The sequence below is a fragment of the Colletotrichum gloeosporioides genome (assembly GCF_011800055.1).
Source record: "Colletotrichum gloeosporioides strain Lc1 chromosome Unknown consensus_74, whole genome shotgun sequence".
NCBI lineage: Eukaryota > Fungi > Ascomycota > Sordariomycetes > Glomerellales > Glomerellaceae > Colletotrichum > Colletotrichum gloeosporioides.
Window position 1 is genome coordinate 178,478 of NW_025544719.1, and position 17,081 is coordinate 195,558.

Sequence of the window (17,081 nt, forward strand, 5' to 3'; positions counted from 1 at the left end):
GTTGGCATCATGCGGTACGCTTTTCACCATTGGAAGACGTCATCATGAAACTCATATGCGTCTACCTGCCACAATGGAAGACTTCCCAACACCATGTCTTCTCATGCAATACTCAGCTGCCTTGGCCCCGGGCTCATGCATATGCTCAATAGATACATAACTATTTAACGGGGTGAGTGAGCAAGGACCATTCCAGGAAAGATTTGCCCCCCAGCACAATTTCACATCGTTGCTCGGCGCTTGACCTAAGGTTGCCGCGAGGGAGCCCCTCAATCGCATACCTTATTTCACTTTACGTTATCTTACAGCAAGACCAAGCAAAACCAATCTCACGTCAATCATTGGACAAAAGCCAGGGATGACTACCCGTGTGGTGCATCCCATTGGCTTGCTCAACTTCATAGCCAAGTAATCAATTGTTCAGCTCTTCTCTTGGGGCAGTTCCCCGTCTGACCCTAGGGCATAGCCGCACTGGAAGAGCGAGAGTGTGGTGCAGTGCGGTGCGGGACGAGGTCGTCGTCAGCAGTGATCCTGACGTGTGGCGGGGCAGCAAATTGGGTAGTAATGTGAGGTATCTCATGCTAGAGATGTTGCCCCGCTTGTGCCTCACTTTTTATCTAAGACTACCATTTCCCAAGCCCCAGGTTCCGTAGCCAAGCACCCAAGCTTCCACAATCTTTTGCGCGGCACGGCTTTGCCGTTGACGTACGACCCTACCGTCCTACCTTACATCACACTGTGAGGTTGTGACATTGTTTGCTAAGACTAGGTATCTGGGCAAGAGGCACCAGCAAGAGCTAATAATCAATCCAGCGTTGCCTCAGACAGCCGGGGTAGCCAAACCCAATCCTCCTTTGTCCAGCTAAAACCTTCACCCAGTCCCTCTTACTCAAGCTCGCCTCCCTGGCGAGACAGTTCAGCTCGCCGTTTCTTAGCTGAGCTTAGCTCATCTGTCCTACTTGGACCTGAACTTTCCTTCGTCATCCTACATTACGTTGCTTTCTCACCTTTTACCCCTCCAAGGCTGATTCCCAACCTCGTGGGCCAACGACACCCGATAACAAGGCGACGCCTCCCTTTTTACCGAACATCCAACGCGCCTCTGCGATCGAACCTCACTTCCCTTCTTTCGCACAACCTAAACCTCATTCCCGTGGACATGGCGTCATCCGGTTTTGGGAGAGGGTCTCTCCTCCTTGCCCTCTGTCTTCTCCTGGTGCTTTTACCAGGGCGCGCCGCAGCTTTTGGCGCCGGCAACATTCCCTCCATCGCGCAGGTAGGCGCTTTACCCGAGCACTCTTTTGCTGATGCTGTTTATCTACCACGCATTGCAAATACTGACCACTGGACGATTTTTCAGGTCGAGGGTGTCAATTGGCGTCATGGAGGTACGTTCCTCCTTGCTCCTCTGCTTCTCATAGTTACTGATTCGCTGACGTGGTCGCATGCAGATATCGAGGACATGCTCAAGACCATCGCCTTCTTGAAGGGCAAGAAGTGGACCTCGATGCTGGTTTCAAGGGTCTACTTCGGCAACTGGCTGCGTGACTATTCTCAGGCTGTCGATGTTGGAAGCTTGAAGGGAGTCAATGCTCCCACAATCAGAATCTTGGTTCGTCTCTCGCGCAATGTTGTCCCCTCCGCTTCTTACCATTCACTTAGGTCTGGGTGCTTTCCTTCATGGCGTTTGGCTATGCGACGGAGGAATTTGAGGTCACTGAGGAGCGCCTCGGCGTCTATCGTCCCGAGGAGCATATCGACAACCCCCTTGGGTACGCTGACGGCATGGACGCACGCAAGTTTGATCCTCGTCTGCGAGGTCCTGTAGACCCTGTTGAGACCAAAATCGATTCTCGCACCGGCATGAAGAACTATATTGCCAACGAATCAGGCGGTTGGGCAACCAGCGCTGGCTACCTTCGCTTCAGCTTTGCTCGCAGCATCCACTATGGTCGAGTTTACACGAACGGCTCCCGTGGCTCGGGCAAGGAGGACGATCTTTGCGAGGCCCTGCGGTGTCTCGGCCAAGCCCTACACTGCATGGAGGACTTCAGCGCCCACAGCAACTACTGCGAGCTCGCCCTCCGCGAACTCGGTTATCATCAAGTCTACCCCCATTGTGGCGCCGCCACGGAGATCGATCTTCACGGCCGTCGAGTGTTTCCTCTGGTTACCGGAACTTTTGGAGCTGTAGACTTCCTCCACTCTGTCTTGGGCGAGGCTACCGATCACTTCACACAATCCGAGGTCGACGAGATGAACGTAGCGCTTCAGAACGCCGAAGGCCTGACTGGAAACGTAGGAGGTGGTTCTTCTGGAGGCTCCTCAAGTGGTCTGGGAAGCATACCCGGACTGGGAAGCCTGGGCAATCTTGCCGGCCTCGGCGGCAACAGTAGCAGCGGCAGCCGTGGACTTTTTGGACTTAGTTCCAGCTCGTCTTCTTCAAACAAGTCAAACGACTTCATCTCCCTTGTTGACCAGCTTCCGGGTATCGGTGGCGGCTTGGCTAAACAAGCCAAGGAGTTACAAGCCCGATCGGCTGAACAAGAGCGGGAAAACCAGAATGTCGGCAACTACTCAAGCAGTCGTGGTGACTTGTCTCGCGACAGCGCCAATCAAGTACCTGGCATGAGTACAAACTTCGACCCTGTCAAGACGGCGAAGAACATCTACCCTATCCTCCAGTTCAGGGATAAGATCGTCAAGTCTATCAGCAACATCATCTCCAAGGTTCCTGGCCTGGAGAAGCTATTGGATCATATTAGTGAGACACTCACAGCCTTCATCCTCGGGCTGCTGGCACCTTTCGTGAGACCGATCATCAACCAAGTCTCCAAGGTCCTCAAGGATGGCTCCTCAACCGTCATCAGTGCAAGTTCCAACTCACAGCTGGAGCCTTGGAAAAATCCGAGCTGCGATGACCCCACTCACTCAATGCTGTCCAAGGACCACTTCACTAACATTCTCAACTCGTGCGCCGGCAGAGTTGCCGCGACTGTTCTGCAATATGTTGTTCCGTAAGTGCCGCCGTGGGGACAGCGACATATTGAATGAGTTGCTAACAGAACGCAGCCGAGTTCTTTATGCTTGGGAGAATCCCGGAGTGCCTGTTGACGAGGTTGTCAACGATGTCCTTCGGGCCTTCCACCACCCGGCTATCCGAGACGAGAGAATTGAGATTCAAAGAAGTATGTTCGAGACGGTTCGCAAGTGGGTCGACGAAAGCCCTCACAAGCATGAGCTGTCCCACCTTCTGTCATCTGAGTCTGTCAAGGCGGGTAAGAACCATATCTTGAGCGGCGAGGCCTCCAGAGGCCACGATGGTCCCGGCCACTCTCACGGCGCTTGGGACAGCTTTGGCGAGTTGGGTCATGGGAAGAACAAGGGATCGCTTTGGAGCCAAATCCGGACGAGAGATCTCAACTCAATGGACGGAGACGACAGAAAGCCTCTGTCCAGCTCTCCTCTGCCACCTCAGAATACAAACTACGGCTATGACCAAGACCATAGAGCGAGCAGCCAGCCGTACCCAAGTGGTGGCTACGAATCTTCTCAAGGCCACGCCTCCGGCTACTACAGTCAGCCTGAACCGCAAGGCTATGGTCATCACCAGCCGCATCCCCCTCCTCAGGGACAGTGGGGGCCTCCGCAACCTCCTCAGGGGTATGGCGGACCAGGCTATGGCGGCCCTGGATACGGTGGACCACCGCCAGGTCAGTATCCTCCTTATCAGCAACCGCATCACCCCCATCATCCGCAGGGCGGTGGTGGTGGCTGGGGACAATACCCAGGCCAACACCGCTACTAGTCGCGATGCGTTGTAGATTGGAAAGGTTCTGAGGGTCAATGAGACTGGACGGGCGGGTTAAGGCTTGTAAGGGGCTCGGCGGACGACTGGCAATAGGAGGTTCGTTACAACGGGCACGTAGAATGATTCCCACAGACCACGAGTAACTTGATTTATTGCATTGCGCAACTATCCAGTGGCATGTCTGGGAGAGAAGCGAGAAGCGCAAAATCGGTATGAGGATCTATACACAACCCACGTTTGTTTTGGTTGACGATGAGAAAACTTGGAAAGCTTGACATCGACCATAAGTATTCTACTACCGCCTTGTTTTTAAACAGTCAGCAGAGCCCCTTTGCAGCAATGGTTTGGCAAGAATTTGACCAAGGCGAGGCACAGATCTGATGAAAGGGTCAGGGACGACAGTAGAGGCTGGACTTTTCACAATATGGGATCAAATGACCAAGTCGTTCCTGCTCGCTCTTTTTCCAGCCACGCTCCAGCGAGACGTGGGCTCCAGAGGATATGATGCATGTGTAGACGCAGACGCCGTCATCGCTCCGCCGCTCACTGCAGAAACACCCCAACCGCTCCACTGTCTTCACTGACGTCCGCTGATGAAGTTGCTGACTGTCGTGTTGCATGCACTCGCAATAGATCTCCCCCTTCTGCGAGTCAGTACCAAATACTCATCACGGCCCGCGCCTCTCGCGATTCTACTGAACCCGAACAGGCGGCCCCTCTCATCGGCAGCGTATGCCGTCGGCGGCGAGTCCCTCCAGGCGTTTTCGGCACCAATGACAGCAGGTTTGACTAGAAAGTTATTTTTAATTACCATCCGGACACTTGTCAGATGTTGTGGTTCTTGTTTGCGCCTAGCAGTCGATGGTGCACTCGGTGGCGTTTCTACTGGCGAGGAGCGCGGGCCGCAGCCAATGGGGAGCTGTCGGTACGAAGCTGGGATGAGTTTTGGATTTTCAAAGGAGGGCGCAGCCATGCGTGCGTGTCTCTGTGTGTGTGAGGCGGCTGGGAAAACGAGCTTGGGCTCGGTAACTTAGCTTAAGAGTAAGCTAGTTTCGGGACGACGCCGTTGGACAGAGATTTCCCTCCTTTAGTGAGGAGAGAGGGGGCCAACAGCTTATCTCTGTCTCTTTCGAGACTGGCGAGGCAAGCTTGAGGCGTACTCGTGTGCGGAGTTCCACGCTGCTGAAGAACTTCTGGATTGATATCTGCGGCAAAGCTGCGCGTGGGCGAATCTAGCATGTTATCTTACCGGCGCCCACCTGCTTTGCTTCTTCCTGGTTCATGTGACGTTGCCAGACCAATCTTTGCATGGTGCCAGCCGTATGCTTCTGAACATAGAGGAGGGATTGCTTCAAAGTTTCCAACATCAAAAAGGTTCAGGATCGCGTATAAGTAAGCGTAGTCGGTAAACATGCTGCATTGTTCAACGACAACGGCACTGGAACTGTACTGTGATGCGGGCACCGAACGGCCGCCGTCATCTCCTGGAGCAAAAGACCGGGGGTTGCGCACGAGCGATTGAGTTCTGGGCTGTATGGTCTGGGACAGATGCCCATGTTGGGGTTTGTTTGCAAAGGACGGGATGATGCGATGGAAGCAGATTGGCCGTTGCTTGGTTGAGAGGTTTCCATGGACAGGTTGAGGCGAAATGGCAAGGGGATCTGGTCAGTGCCTCGAGGGTGTGGAGGGGTTTGGAGGTGACATGACGTTTTGCCTGGTGGCTGGTGGTGTTGATCCCTTGCTTGAAAAAGGAGATGCCGACGGGACGGTATACTGATCTTGATGTTATTGCAATTATCCCTCCACAGATCTTGACACGTCGGGGCAATCCTGGCCGCTGTCTCTGGCCGTGATTTGCCAGCTCCAGACGTCATCTGGGGGATCAAGGGTATATGTGCCAACGCAGTGGTAACAACGGAGAACTGACACTACTGATGGCCTCAATAACGCGGTTGTCTGCGAATGAACAAAGGCTCGTCCCTGCTGTCAGCTTGCTGGAAAGAAATAAGCGTACAGGTCAGGTGAGGCAGTTCGAAAGACCATCCATCTATCCGTGGTCTGCAAGCCGCATGTAAGCAATGTTACGAAATCTGATAGTTGATACGGGCCGCATGCGGATCTGAGGTCTAAATGATCGGCCTTCGGATGTAGAGTGCGGACGGTAGGCAGTCTAGCAGAAGTGACCCCGATCTCGAAAGCGCCGGCCCCTCAATACGGGACTTGGGGGCTTGAATAAGCTGTCGGATGTAAACCAAGGTTACACCAATGGCGTCAACAGCGGATAACGGAGCAGCGGTGCGTCGCCAATTCGCCTGGCGGCTCTGAAAGTTGGCTGGCTTCAAAAGTTTGCGCCGACAAGACCCTGTTACTGTCCGCGGTCTCGACTTCCAGAACGCAGAACACACTGTGGGTTTCTTGAACCGAGGAGGTCTGCCGGTGCGGCTGCCGATCATTCACAGAATCGGTCCTGTTGCTGTGTAGCTTGGCTGTCCTGTTCCCTCCTTGTCCGCCTTCGCGCTTGGATGGGCGCAACCTCTGTGCTTGGTCAAGCGGGTCAACTCCTGCCGATCTGACCAGAGAAGCGTGGGCTTGACGCCATATCGTTACCATGGTCGATCGGCGGGATCGTACGGACACAAGAGAAGAGATCAGTTGTATCCACGCTGCCTTGGCTGCACACGAATAAGCACGCGCTGGAGATCAGCAGCCCCCCAACGGGATACGAAGCGGTCCACAAGCAAAAGCCCACTGTGAGGCAAATCAGCTAGTTTTAGCAACAATTGGCGCTGCTGAAATGTCGACGTGGGGACAGCTACGGGCGGCAAAATAAACACCGGGAAGGGTTATTTGTGTATGTGCACAGCACCAGCATAGCCTGGGCTGCGAGTAATGAGGAAGAGATTGAGAGTCAAAGGCTGGACTCTAGGAATCAGGACGCGTTGTTGGCAATTGCTCGTCATTCCTGACAAGGCGTCAGTTCGACTTCTTCCTCCAGCATGGAACGAGGAAAGACACGATAGCAGCGGGTGGATGAATGGCCCGACGAGAACAGTGGACATGGCCGGGAACAATGATGACGGGCACCCGTACGGGTACGCATACTGGGTTGGGCTGTTGGCCCCGGCATCCGGTGTGGTTTGCCAGGAGGAGGCCTGCAACTTACCCAGCTTAGGTTGGTAGGTCGGACGACGAGGAGAAATCGGGCCAGGCCGGCGCAAGTCGCAGTCACTCTGGATACGAACAGAGCGGGCAGGCCCTCTAGTGCCCCGGCGCAGCGTAGCGAAGCGAATCGCGAATCCCAATCATGAGCTCAACTTGCTGTTCGAGGGCCTCCAAAAGGAGCGAGATCCGTGCAGTGCAGTGCTGTACCGTGCTGTTGGATGACGGACTCAGGGCAGTCGAACTCTTAACGGAGTCCGGGGATGACTTCCAGGGTGCTTCTTCGTCTGGTCTTTCTGTCCACCAAGTGAAACCTTACCATCGTGCTTTGTCTTCCTCGCTTGCGTACTCGCCTGGCGTGTCGCGTTTGAGAAGTCGTGTCGTGCATTTCCAAGCTTATTGACTTGTCTCCCGTTTCTCGTTATCGGCCGACATGTGGCAAGGTCTGGAACGCGCAGCACGTTGTGAGCGATTGTCAAGGGCGGCGGGACGGCACTCGAGTTGAGACGAGTCAAGCCGCAAGTGCTTGTCAGGTATTCGCAAACGCAAAGGAGGCGGGCGCCAACGGGCATTCAAGTAGATGACATTCAGGACTGAACATTCCCGGGATTTTATTGACGGACGACCGCTTGCCGTGGCCTAGTGAGGGGACCAAGTCCAGGTGCATTCCCTTCGCGCGTCTAAGCCTTTTAGGCTTTTGTGCTGGCCAGGGTACCTCGGGGACTTTGTGGTGCAGGGCAGCCAAAGAAGGCAGTGGCTGCAGCGATTCGCAATTTCGACGGGCATGTGCCGCACTTTCTGCGAGATGACAGAGACATCGGGATGTGATATTGGCGGCAGGTCTCGAGACTCGAGTGTTCCTTTTGGCCAAGGGACAAACAAACATGACGATTCTGGAAGAGGTCAAACTTGTTCAAGAGCTTTGAGGTAGGGAGGAAAGGGCTTGGTCGAGTACCTTACCTGGGCTACCTAGAATGAAGTAGGTATCCGCTGTAAGGTGCCGTGCAGTCGGCGCCCGAGCTGCAGATCGGACAAGTCGATATGGGTCGCTTGCCAGGTACGCCGGCGACATAACTGCGGAGGGTGACCTCATGCTGTAACCTGCCATTGGAACCATCGCCCATTGCTGCTGAGCCACTGGCACCCCAAACGCTGACAATGGGATAGCAGGGGACAAGATGGAACAGGATGGGATGGATGGGACGGGGCCCGCAAGGCAAGATGGGATGGGATGGGATGAGATGCCTACCCTACCTACCTTACGTTAGGTACTTTACTTGCCCAGGCAAGATGGTTGGTTGGGTTGTGCTGGGTTGTGGAAGCAGAGGGGAGCCAATGTAGCTGTGCCTCCGCGTCTACCTCTGCGTCCGCATTTGCAATTGCTTCGGATTCCATGTACGTTTGAGTGCAATGCGAGGATGGTGGTGTGGTGTGGTATGGTGCCCGCAAGTGCAGTGCAGCGCAATTGCAGTAGTAGGCAGTAGTAGCTACCTTGCCTACCTTACCTCGTTGCCCGTGTTCACTGCCCGTTCTTGTACACGGAAGGGCGAGGGACGTACGGACAGCTCCACCTGCGATCTCACTTGCTCAAAACATACATATTCCCGGCTTCCTGTCCTGCTCCTACGGAGCATCCCTCCCTCTTCCTCCTCCTCCCTTTCGCTGCTTTTCCCCTCCCGTGTCCCTTCCCGCCTCCTTCAACCCCTGCCCTTGCCCTTCCAATCGGCGGCAGCAAGAGCAGCAGGAGCAGCAACAACAAGTTAGTCGACACGCTTCCAAGAAATCCACGACCTGCTACCGATAATTTGACAGTCCTTCCTCCCACCTGGTCCATTACATCCTCCCTTTCCCCTCTTCCCGACTGCACCTCATATCCCCTCGCTTTCTTCTTCTCTCGCAATTGTCTAATCCATTTTTTCCTTTTTCCTTGTTTTTTTTTTGGTCTTTTTACTCCCGTCCAATTGATCACTCCTTGCCTGACCGCGATCGACAAGTCGCAACCTCCGCGGCGCTTCCTGCTTCGCCCAACTCGACTTCGGCCCTGCCAACCGCCCGACCTTTTCCGCCGACCCGCGCAGTAGTACCTGGGCACGCGCAGCCGAACCGTCTGCACTTGGTCGCTTTCGCAGGCACCACCTGAACCTGACTCAGCCACCCGCGCCAATTATCGCCCGTTCGTCTTGTCTGAGCAGACTGCGACTCAAACGCGAAACAACTCCCTTTTTCTTCCCCTTCCCGCACGAACTCCAAACAATTGACAACCTGCCGCACCGTGCCACTTGCGAATCAGGCCCTTCATTGCCGCCTGTTCCACGCGTGTGTCGCCAACTTTCTTCTCAGCGGCCTCATCGAACCCTACCGTTGGCCCCCCGCCGATTGAATTCGACAACGCGCTGTTTCTAGTCGACTGCGCGTTGAAACACGCCGTACTCGGCCCTGCAGTCTGCATTTTGCGCCAACCATGTATTGGGGGTGAGTTGTCCAACTTTTGTGCTTCCTCTCCATTTTGCCGAGCCAACTACGGCACCTTTGCAGATCACCAGCTCGCCTCCCGAGTGGAGGGATCCTGCAGCCGCGGCATTCAACTGCCATTCTGTTCTTGAAATCTGCATTCCGTCTCCCCGCGGCTTCAATTCGCATCATCTCTCTACTCATGCACTTGGCGATGCGACCTCACCACACCCCAGAACCATCACTAACATGTCGTTTCCCAGTCGGTTTCCGCACCTCTTCTTGAGGCAGGAACCATCTTCCAATGGTACCGTAGCCGCCACCACGCCTGCTGCAACGACTCCTCAAACGACCCAGCAGCAAACCACACCTGCTGCGGCGACAACAACCCCTGCTGCTGAGACCACCACAGCTGCTCCTACAACGCTGATTACCACAACTGCACCTGCGGCTACATCTCAAGTTCAAACAACAACGCAGCAACAGATTCCGACGACCACGACACAGCAGACCACCCCGCAGACAACCACGGCTGCTGCTGAAACCACACAGCCAGCAACATCGGTTGTCGCAACTACTGTTGTGATTACCCCAACTGTACCCGGGGGCCAGACCAGCACAGTCATCCAAATCATTACACAGACCGAGGCTGCCAACCCCTCCAAAACGACCGGGAGTACCTCCGCATCTGCATCTTCAACGAACGGCGCTTCCAACTCCGGTAGCGATTCGAAAGGCGGTCTCACCGATGGAGGTAAAATCGCTGTCGCTGTAGTTGTTCCCATCGCAGCTGTGGCGCTGCTTATTCTGGCCGGTATTTACTTTTGGCGCAAGAGGAAGCAGCGCAAGCATGCTGAGGAGGAACGCCGGAAGGAGGTTGAAGATTACGCCTACAACCCCAATGCGGACCCCACGATCCCATCCCTTGGTGATGGCGGCTCTTATGAGATGAAAGAGGATGGTTCTGCTGGATACCGTGGATGGGGCACCACCACTCTGGCCGGATCCACCGGACGCAAGGCATCTACGACCATGTCTGGAGGCAACACAGGTGCGGCTCACTCGGACACAACATCACCAACTCGCGGCACTGACACCCGTTCAGGAGAGCCTCTGATCAACGACGGCTCATACTCACCCGACGGCGAGATTCTTGGCGCCATGGGCCCTTCGGCCGCTCTGAACCGTGGACCTGGCGTCCAGCGTGGCCCATCAAACGCATCGTCCTCCTACAGTGCTGGCAACCGCTCCGATACGTCTGATGGTGGCATCGGCATGGCCTACACCGGAGGAGGAGGAGGCAATGCCTACTACGATCAGTATGGCAACAATCCTTACTCCGATAACCCGTACGGCGATCAGCGACCCACCGAGCTTCCCGGTCAACCCGTAATCCGTGACAACCCGGCTCGTCGTAACACCAGGATCGAAAACCCCTCTCACTACCCACAACAACAAAATGCGGGCATCTCGCAGAACTTTTGAAATCTAGCGAGTCACGCTAAAACTTTGTTGATAACCAGTCTGCTGGGGTTTTGTTCTGAAGATACCCACCGTCCCCACCAGGCAAACGATGCCCAAGTCGGGAACTTAAAACGGCGTTACGGATTCACGGAAATCATGGCATACGGCAACACCTTTGCTGCTCAGAGAACTACACTATTAATATCGGCCATCTCCGCTGCCATTTGCCTGCCATCTACAGATTGCACCATATCGCTTGCACGGAGCTTATAATCACTCGTTCGACGCACATGATTCATTTCTTCATATACATACACCATTTGGGGTCGTTCCGGTCAAATCCTCCAAGGTCGCAGTCATGTCGCTTCAATTCAATCGGTGTACATAGAGAGAAATAAGGCACACAGGCGTTGTGACTTGTTGCTCACAGAAAAGCAAGTGTTGCCTGTTTTGAATGTAAGACATTGTCGCGCAGCAAAAGTTTCCGAAGTGCTGGTTTAAAATGGATGTTGGGTCAACCCAGATATATCGTATGGGCAATTTGTTTTTTAGATACGTATGAAATGATGTTCCTTTGTCGACTCTGGACAATTCTGTCTTAGACCTGCATGACATTTCGTGCATGCAACATGTCTAATGTCACGAGTACCTATTCCTCTTAATGGGCGTCGCTCTAGGTAGACAATTACAATCGTGTTCCATCCTCATCGGCAACCCCCATGCCCTCGCTCAACGCAACGCGATCCCACCAGAATCGGAATTGCCGCACTTCCGCCTCTGTCAACGCCCTTACCCGTGCGACGGTACCATGCTTTCGCTGCCCACGACGGCCCATGAACTCATCATTCCCCTCCCCAAAGACGACAATCTTCCCCCTCACCTCATCTTCATCATCCTCGGGAACGTGATCGTCCGCGCCTCCGGGTGAATCACCGAACGGGGACACAAACCTCGGCCAGGTGATACCGCTCGAGTTGACCAACTCGTTGGGCCCTTCCTCGGAATCCTTGCAGGTGACGAAAGACGACCAGAACCCGTGCATGGCCTCGCTCGTAGCCCACAACCCGGGCGTCCGGTGCGGCGAGAGTATGTCACTGTCGCGAGTGGCGGCGGGGACGTGGTCTCCGTGGTTCGCGGCGCCGAGGTCCGCGTGCGCGGCGTATTCATACACCCACACCGGTCGGCCCTTGCGGGACGCAAAGTGGGCTGAATGGATCAGCGGCGCAATATAGCCGTAGTGGCCGTATGCGTGCGCCAGGCGGCGGAACTGGGCGCCATGGCCAGGGGTCGGCGGGGGTGGGTAGCTTGAGGCGGGAGGGTAGAGGGAGTCCAGTGTCTCCAAGTCGGAGTGCGTCAAGGAGGGTATCAGGGCGGCGAAGAAGTCTTTCAGGGCGGTGGGAGACGATGCGGACGCCGGAACGAAGGTTGTGCCCTCGGAGGAGTTGAAGCCTGTGATGAGAGGTGGAGGCGAGGGAAGGTCCGAAGACGGTGTCGTCCATGTCCGGATGGGCATGCCTGGAATAACTGTGGCCTCGGTGTCTACGTTGCCGTCGATTGAGGGCTGAAAGGGCCATTGGACCGACGGCGCGTTTTCTGTCCAAACGGCCACTGAAGCTTGGAGGAGCTTTGGCAGCGGTAGGGAGCGGAGGGCGGGGAGAATTTGGTATTTTGGGAGATGGGAGAGGGAGGCGTACGACAGAAATTGCGCAAACTGGGCTTCGTGGCGAGGATGCGTTGCTGCGAGGACGGAGCGGGCTGTCGCCGCGCCTGATTCCAGAATCGCGCGGCGGAAGAGCTTACGCGAGGGCGCCGAGAGGAGGTGGTGTCCAAGCTGTGGGTGTCAGTGAAGCCTTCTAGGTGTGAGATTGCGAAGAGATGAAAGAGGGGTGGCGTACTGAATGTGCGCCGGCACTGAAACCCATCACCGTGACATCTTCTGCGTCGCCCCCGAACTGGACGATGTTCTGGTGGACCCAATCCAGGAGGGACCTCTGATCATGGAGCCCCAGATTGGAGATGCCCTCATTCGCTGCGATGCCACACGGCAGAAAGCCAAGCGGTCCAAGACGGTAGTTGAAGCTCACAGCGACGATGTCCTTCTTGGCGAAGGCCACGAATGCACCGAGATTCCTGTCTGCTCCTCGTCCAAAGTTGAAGGCCCCGCCGTGGACATAGACCAACACCGGGACCGTCTTCGTGACCTCCCCCGAACGTTCTGAGAAGGGCCGAAAGACGTTTGCGCTTAGACAAGCCTCGCGAGAAGGGACAGAAGGGTCTGCCGTAGGACAGGCGGGGCCGTATTCAGAAGCGTCAAAGGTCTCCGAAGATGCCGGCGGGTGCGATGCGCGTTGGAGGCGTTGGGCCTCCGCGTAGGGGATGCCAAGAAAGGCCTCTATCTCACGCGGAAAGTCTTCATCATCGACTATTTTTCCAGTGTAGATGCCCTGGGTCAGGCGGACGGTAGGCTGTCGGCCTTCAGAACTTCTCGTGATCATGGCGGAGCAAGAGGAATATGATGGCCCTGCTCGTATATATAACTAATTGCGGTGATGTGGACTGGCTCCCAATTTGTAAGCGTCGATCGAATCAGGTATTTGATCAATATTTTGGTTTATTGAAGGATCCAGATACGTCTCCCTCACGAAGCTTGTGGGAATTTGAAACCAGACGACAAGAGGACCGAGGCCAAGTTTGCGGGATGTCGTTGGCGGGCTCCGCTATCACCCGGCGCTAGTCCTACCGAGCGGCTCTGTCCGTTTTTCTCACCGGTCCGGCACGCCGCAACCGCCTGGTCAGCCAAGCGAGCTGGGCGGTCACAGCCGCAGAGTTTCTTTTGTGGCTGAAACTTGGGGAAAGACATGCCGACTGGGTGTATCATATTTACAGGAGATCTCATTAACAGCAGACCGGACTGCCGAACGTGGTTGAAGTTGAAACCCAGTTCGAGACTGGGCGGCTGGTTCTGTTGCATTGTTCGACAGCTCTCACAGATGGTCTTTGCCTCATCATACTCGCTAGTGTTCCCACAGCCGCTGTTATAGGCCACTGGCCACACACGTTGGAAATTGACATGAGGTGGTAACAAGTTCTACTGCACGGTATGCTTTAAAACTACAGACCTTTCTGACCCCAAAAACTCCACATAATCCAATACTACAAAACACAACATGGGCTAAACTGCTTGACGGGCCACCGCATTAGTTGCTGCCAGCTGCTTGCGTCGCTGCTTCTCAGCCCACTCTCTGCTCGCTTGTCTGGAGCGCTCGGCGGCCTGCTCGCGAGCAAGCTTGGCATTGAGTTCACGTTCACGACGTTCCCGCTCCTTATCCTCGAGGTAACCGTTGTCCCGCTCAAAAACCTCCCTGCCCTTTATCTTTTGCTGCTCCAAGTCCTCGGCAGATAGCGTGCTGCGCTTTCCCATACTGGTAGTAGAAGTAGAAGTACCACGGCTGATTTGGGAAGTGACGGTAGCTTGGGACAGGCCTCTGCCTCGAGCCTGTGGGGATCTGTTTGATGTGGATCTTGTGACTGGCGTTCGCGGAGTCATAATAATCGATGAGCGCTTGGCAGGGCTTTGCTCAACCTGGGCTGCCTCGCTCGACTCAGAGGCTTTGCCCTGGCGAGCACGACTAGTAGCAGTCTCGCGGGGGTACGAAGCTGAATTTAGTTTCGCCCTGATAGGACGCGCCTTGAACTCGCGACGCTTGCGCTCGTCCTCCTCCTGTTGTCTGAGCCTGGCTTCACGATCCTCCCTCTTGCGCTTGGAGATTGCCTCTCCCGGAAGCTCAAATGTGGGTCGCGTCAGTGCTTTAGTTGATCTCCTTCTCTGAGGCGCTGCTGCGGCTGCGGCTGCAGCCTTGTCCTGCGCCTGCTGCGCTTGACGGGCTTCGCGTTGCTCCTTTAGACGCCTAGCGACGGCCTCTCCCGGCAGCTCAAACGATGGCTTTGTTGGGGGCTTGGTGGATTTGATTGGCGGCAGCAAGCTAGTTGGCCGAGAAACAGAAGATCGGGTCGGAGTTGCTTTGGCCGGAGACCCTGTAGCTCTCTTGTCGTCAACGATTGAGACAGACTTTCTCTGAGTTGGGCGGGTTTTAGAGGTCACAGGTTTCGACCTGGCACTGCTTGGGCCATGACTCAGTAAGGAGCCATTGCACCGGATGGCGGAATCGTTCAAAGCAGGCGATTCATCGCTTGCTGCTTGGTGTCGCCGGGTTTTGCTAGGTGGTGTAATGGCAGCATCGACAAGCTCCAATTGCTCTTCGAGTCTATCAATGGCTTCTAGGGAGTCCTCTATGCGCGACTGCGAACTTGCAGAAGTCGATCGTGAGGGCGTGTGCGGAGCCTGAAAACTGCTGTCGTCTGTAGATACGGAAATGACTCTGTCCTTTGGATGCCCGAGTACATCAACTGAGGACTCCTTCCTGTTTTCATTTGCCTTGGCTGAAGGCTCCATCTGGTTCGGCCGGGTCTGTTCGACAATAGTGACCGTGATACCTGACTGCGATGTCTTGTTCAATGCGGTGTCGTTCTCCACAGGCGTTGGAGAAAGAAGTCGAACGACGGGCTCGGCGATGGCCATGGTTTCTTCCACCTGTGAGTATTGATGTGCGCGCAGTGACACGACTTCCTCAGGCCCTAAAGGAGTGGCTAGAATTCGGTAGGTATTAGTCAGTTTGCCCTGACTGCAGATATGAGAGGTCGAGCCTTGGTTCTGCGCCAGAACGTTGCAGCCAAAGCTCTGCGATTCATCCTGAACCCGACTGGGCGGACCGATTCGCAAGGCTGGGCCGTCTAGGCCAGGAACCGAAAGTACATAGTCATACTGACCTGCCTTGTGTCGTGTGATACTCGACTGAATATGTGAATTAGCACTCAGCGGCCGTTGGTGATCAGGAATGTCAAGGACAGAGAAGACTACGGCGGTTAGGATCGATGGTATGTTAGGAGAAGAGCGTAATGGGCAAACCTTCAGAGGGGACGCTGGCTTCAAATGAGTCCTGTGCCTGGCTAGCAGACGCCGTTAATGCGTTTGTTTCAGTCAACGAGGGGACACCCTCGATCACTCGAGGCGGCTGTGCAGGGATTGGTCCTTGCGCGTAAATGGTCTCAGCTGGGCAATTGTCGCAGTCTTCGGCTTCTTCCTTGACAGCCTGGAGGAGTGGGAAGATCTCGGTGTCGACACTGTGAACAGACAATCGAGTTGGACGGCTGTTGGAAATAGGAAGTAACGATCTGTCGCCGCGATTCTTTTCAGGGCTATAGATATGCAGCTCCTTGAGTTTGTCGGTCAAGTGGTCAATGAAGTTGTGGGGACCTCTCTCAGTATTAGTGTCATGTCTGTCAAGGAGAGCAATGTTTGCGTCTATTGAAGCATGTTGGTTGGAAATATCCGTGGTGGCTGTGTCGTCTTCAACGACGACGAACTCGTGGGCGTGGGCCCGGGCCCTGGATCGAGGTGCACCGCGAGCCATCGTGCCAGCAGCCAGACCAATCTCCGGATCCGACCTGAACGTGGCAGGGAGCTGCCAACCCAGGCAATTGGACGGACAAGGAAATGGCGACTTTGGGGACCAGTTGGCTATCTGGAATTCGCAGGCAATTTCGCTTCGGGACAGCCGGGGTGCGTGTAATATTGGCGGGGTTATTTGGCCTTGTGAACTTGGGACAGCGTAAGGCGGAGGGGATGCCGATGAAGTGTTCGGGATTATCAGCTGGAAGAGAGGATGGAAAAAACCAAGACAATGCGTATTTGGGCGTATACCTTTAGCTGAGTTTGATGGGAAACCAAGATGAGAGGGAGTTGACGTTGGGAGAGACTGGGGAAGTCTGGGGTCGCGGCTGAGAGGGACAAATAAACACAGGCAATGATCAATTGGCCAAGAAGTCGGCGGAAATTGTAATCAATACTGCACTTTCCTCTCGCTACCTATCTGTCAGTTCCCATCACACCAGCCAGAACAGGACAGGACAGCGCCAGTGTGTGTGCACAGGCGCAGGCGCCGGCGTGACATGACGGATATTGGGCTGCGGCAGGCTCGTTTGGCTTGCTGGGGAAGGGTGGCATACCCAAACCACAAGGCAAGGCCCCCGAGGGATGATGCAGCTACCTAGTCCATCTCGCTGTAGCAACGCGCAACGCAAGTGCGACGACTCATGCAACTGTACAGAACATCCGTACCTTACGTGCAGGAAACGC

The 17,081-nt window shown here is 55.1% G+C and overlaps 4 protein-coding genes across 4 annotated transcripts; 2 read left to right on the plus strand and 2 right to left on the minus strand.

Annotated features, from left to right (window-relative positions):
- Positions 1–1,159: 1,159 nt before the first annotated feature.
- Positions 1,160–3,824, plus strand: GCG54_00003413 (uncharacterized protein; the record flags this gene model as incomplete). The annotated part of the gene is made up of 6 exons (XM_045403486.1): positions 1,160–1,276; positions 1,361–1,388; positions 1,452–1,612; positions 1,663–3,017; positions 3,073–3,536; positions 3,580–3,824. 6 exons carry the CDS (start codon positions 1,160–1,162, stop codon positions 3,822–3,824), a joined length of 2,370 nt encoding a protein of 789 aa, XP_045259674.1.
- Positions 3,825–9,670: 5,846 nt separating this feature from the next.
- On the plus strand, positions 9,671–10,906 carry GCG54_00003414 (uncharacterized protein; the record flags this gene model as incomplete). The annotated part of the gene is made up of 1 exon (XM_045403487.1): positions 9,671–10,906. The coding sequence occupies one exon, from the start codon at positions 9,671–9,673 to the stop codon at positions 10,904–10,906; it is 1,236 nt and encodes a 411-aa protein (XP_045259675.1).
- A 664-nt stretch (positions 10,907–11,570) lies between these two features.
- On the minus strand, positions 11,571–13,380 carry GCG54_00003415 (Acetylcholinesterase; the record flags this gene model as incomplete). Its single annotated transcript, XM_045403488.1, has 2 exons — positions 11,571–12,716; positions 12,781–13,380. 2 exons carry the CDS (start codon positions 13,378–13,380, stop codon positions 11,571–11,573), a joined length of 1,746 nt encoding a protein of 581 aa, XP_045259676.1.
- Positions 13,381–14,057: 677 nt separating this feature from the next.
- GCG54_00003416 (uncharacterized protein) lies at positions 14,058–16,356 on the minus strand (the record flags this gene model as incomplete). The annotated part of the gene is made up of 2 exons (XM_045403489.1): positions 14,058–15,799; positions 15,852–16,356. 2 exons carry the CDS (start codon positions 16,354–16,356, stop codon positions 14,058–14,060), a joined length of 2,247 nt encoding a protein of 748 aa, XP_045259677.1.
- Positions 16,357–17,081: the final 725 nt, after the last annotated feature.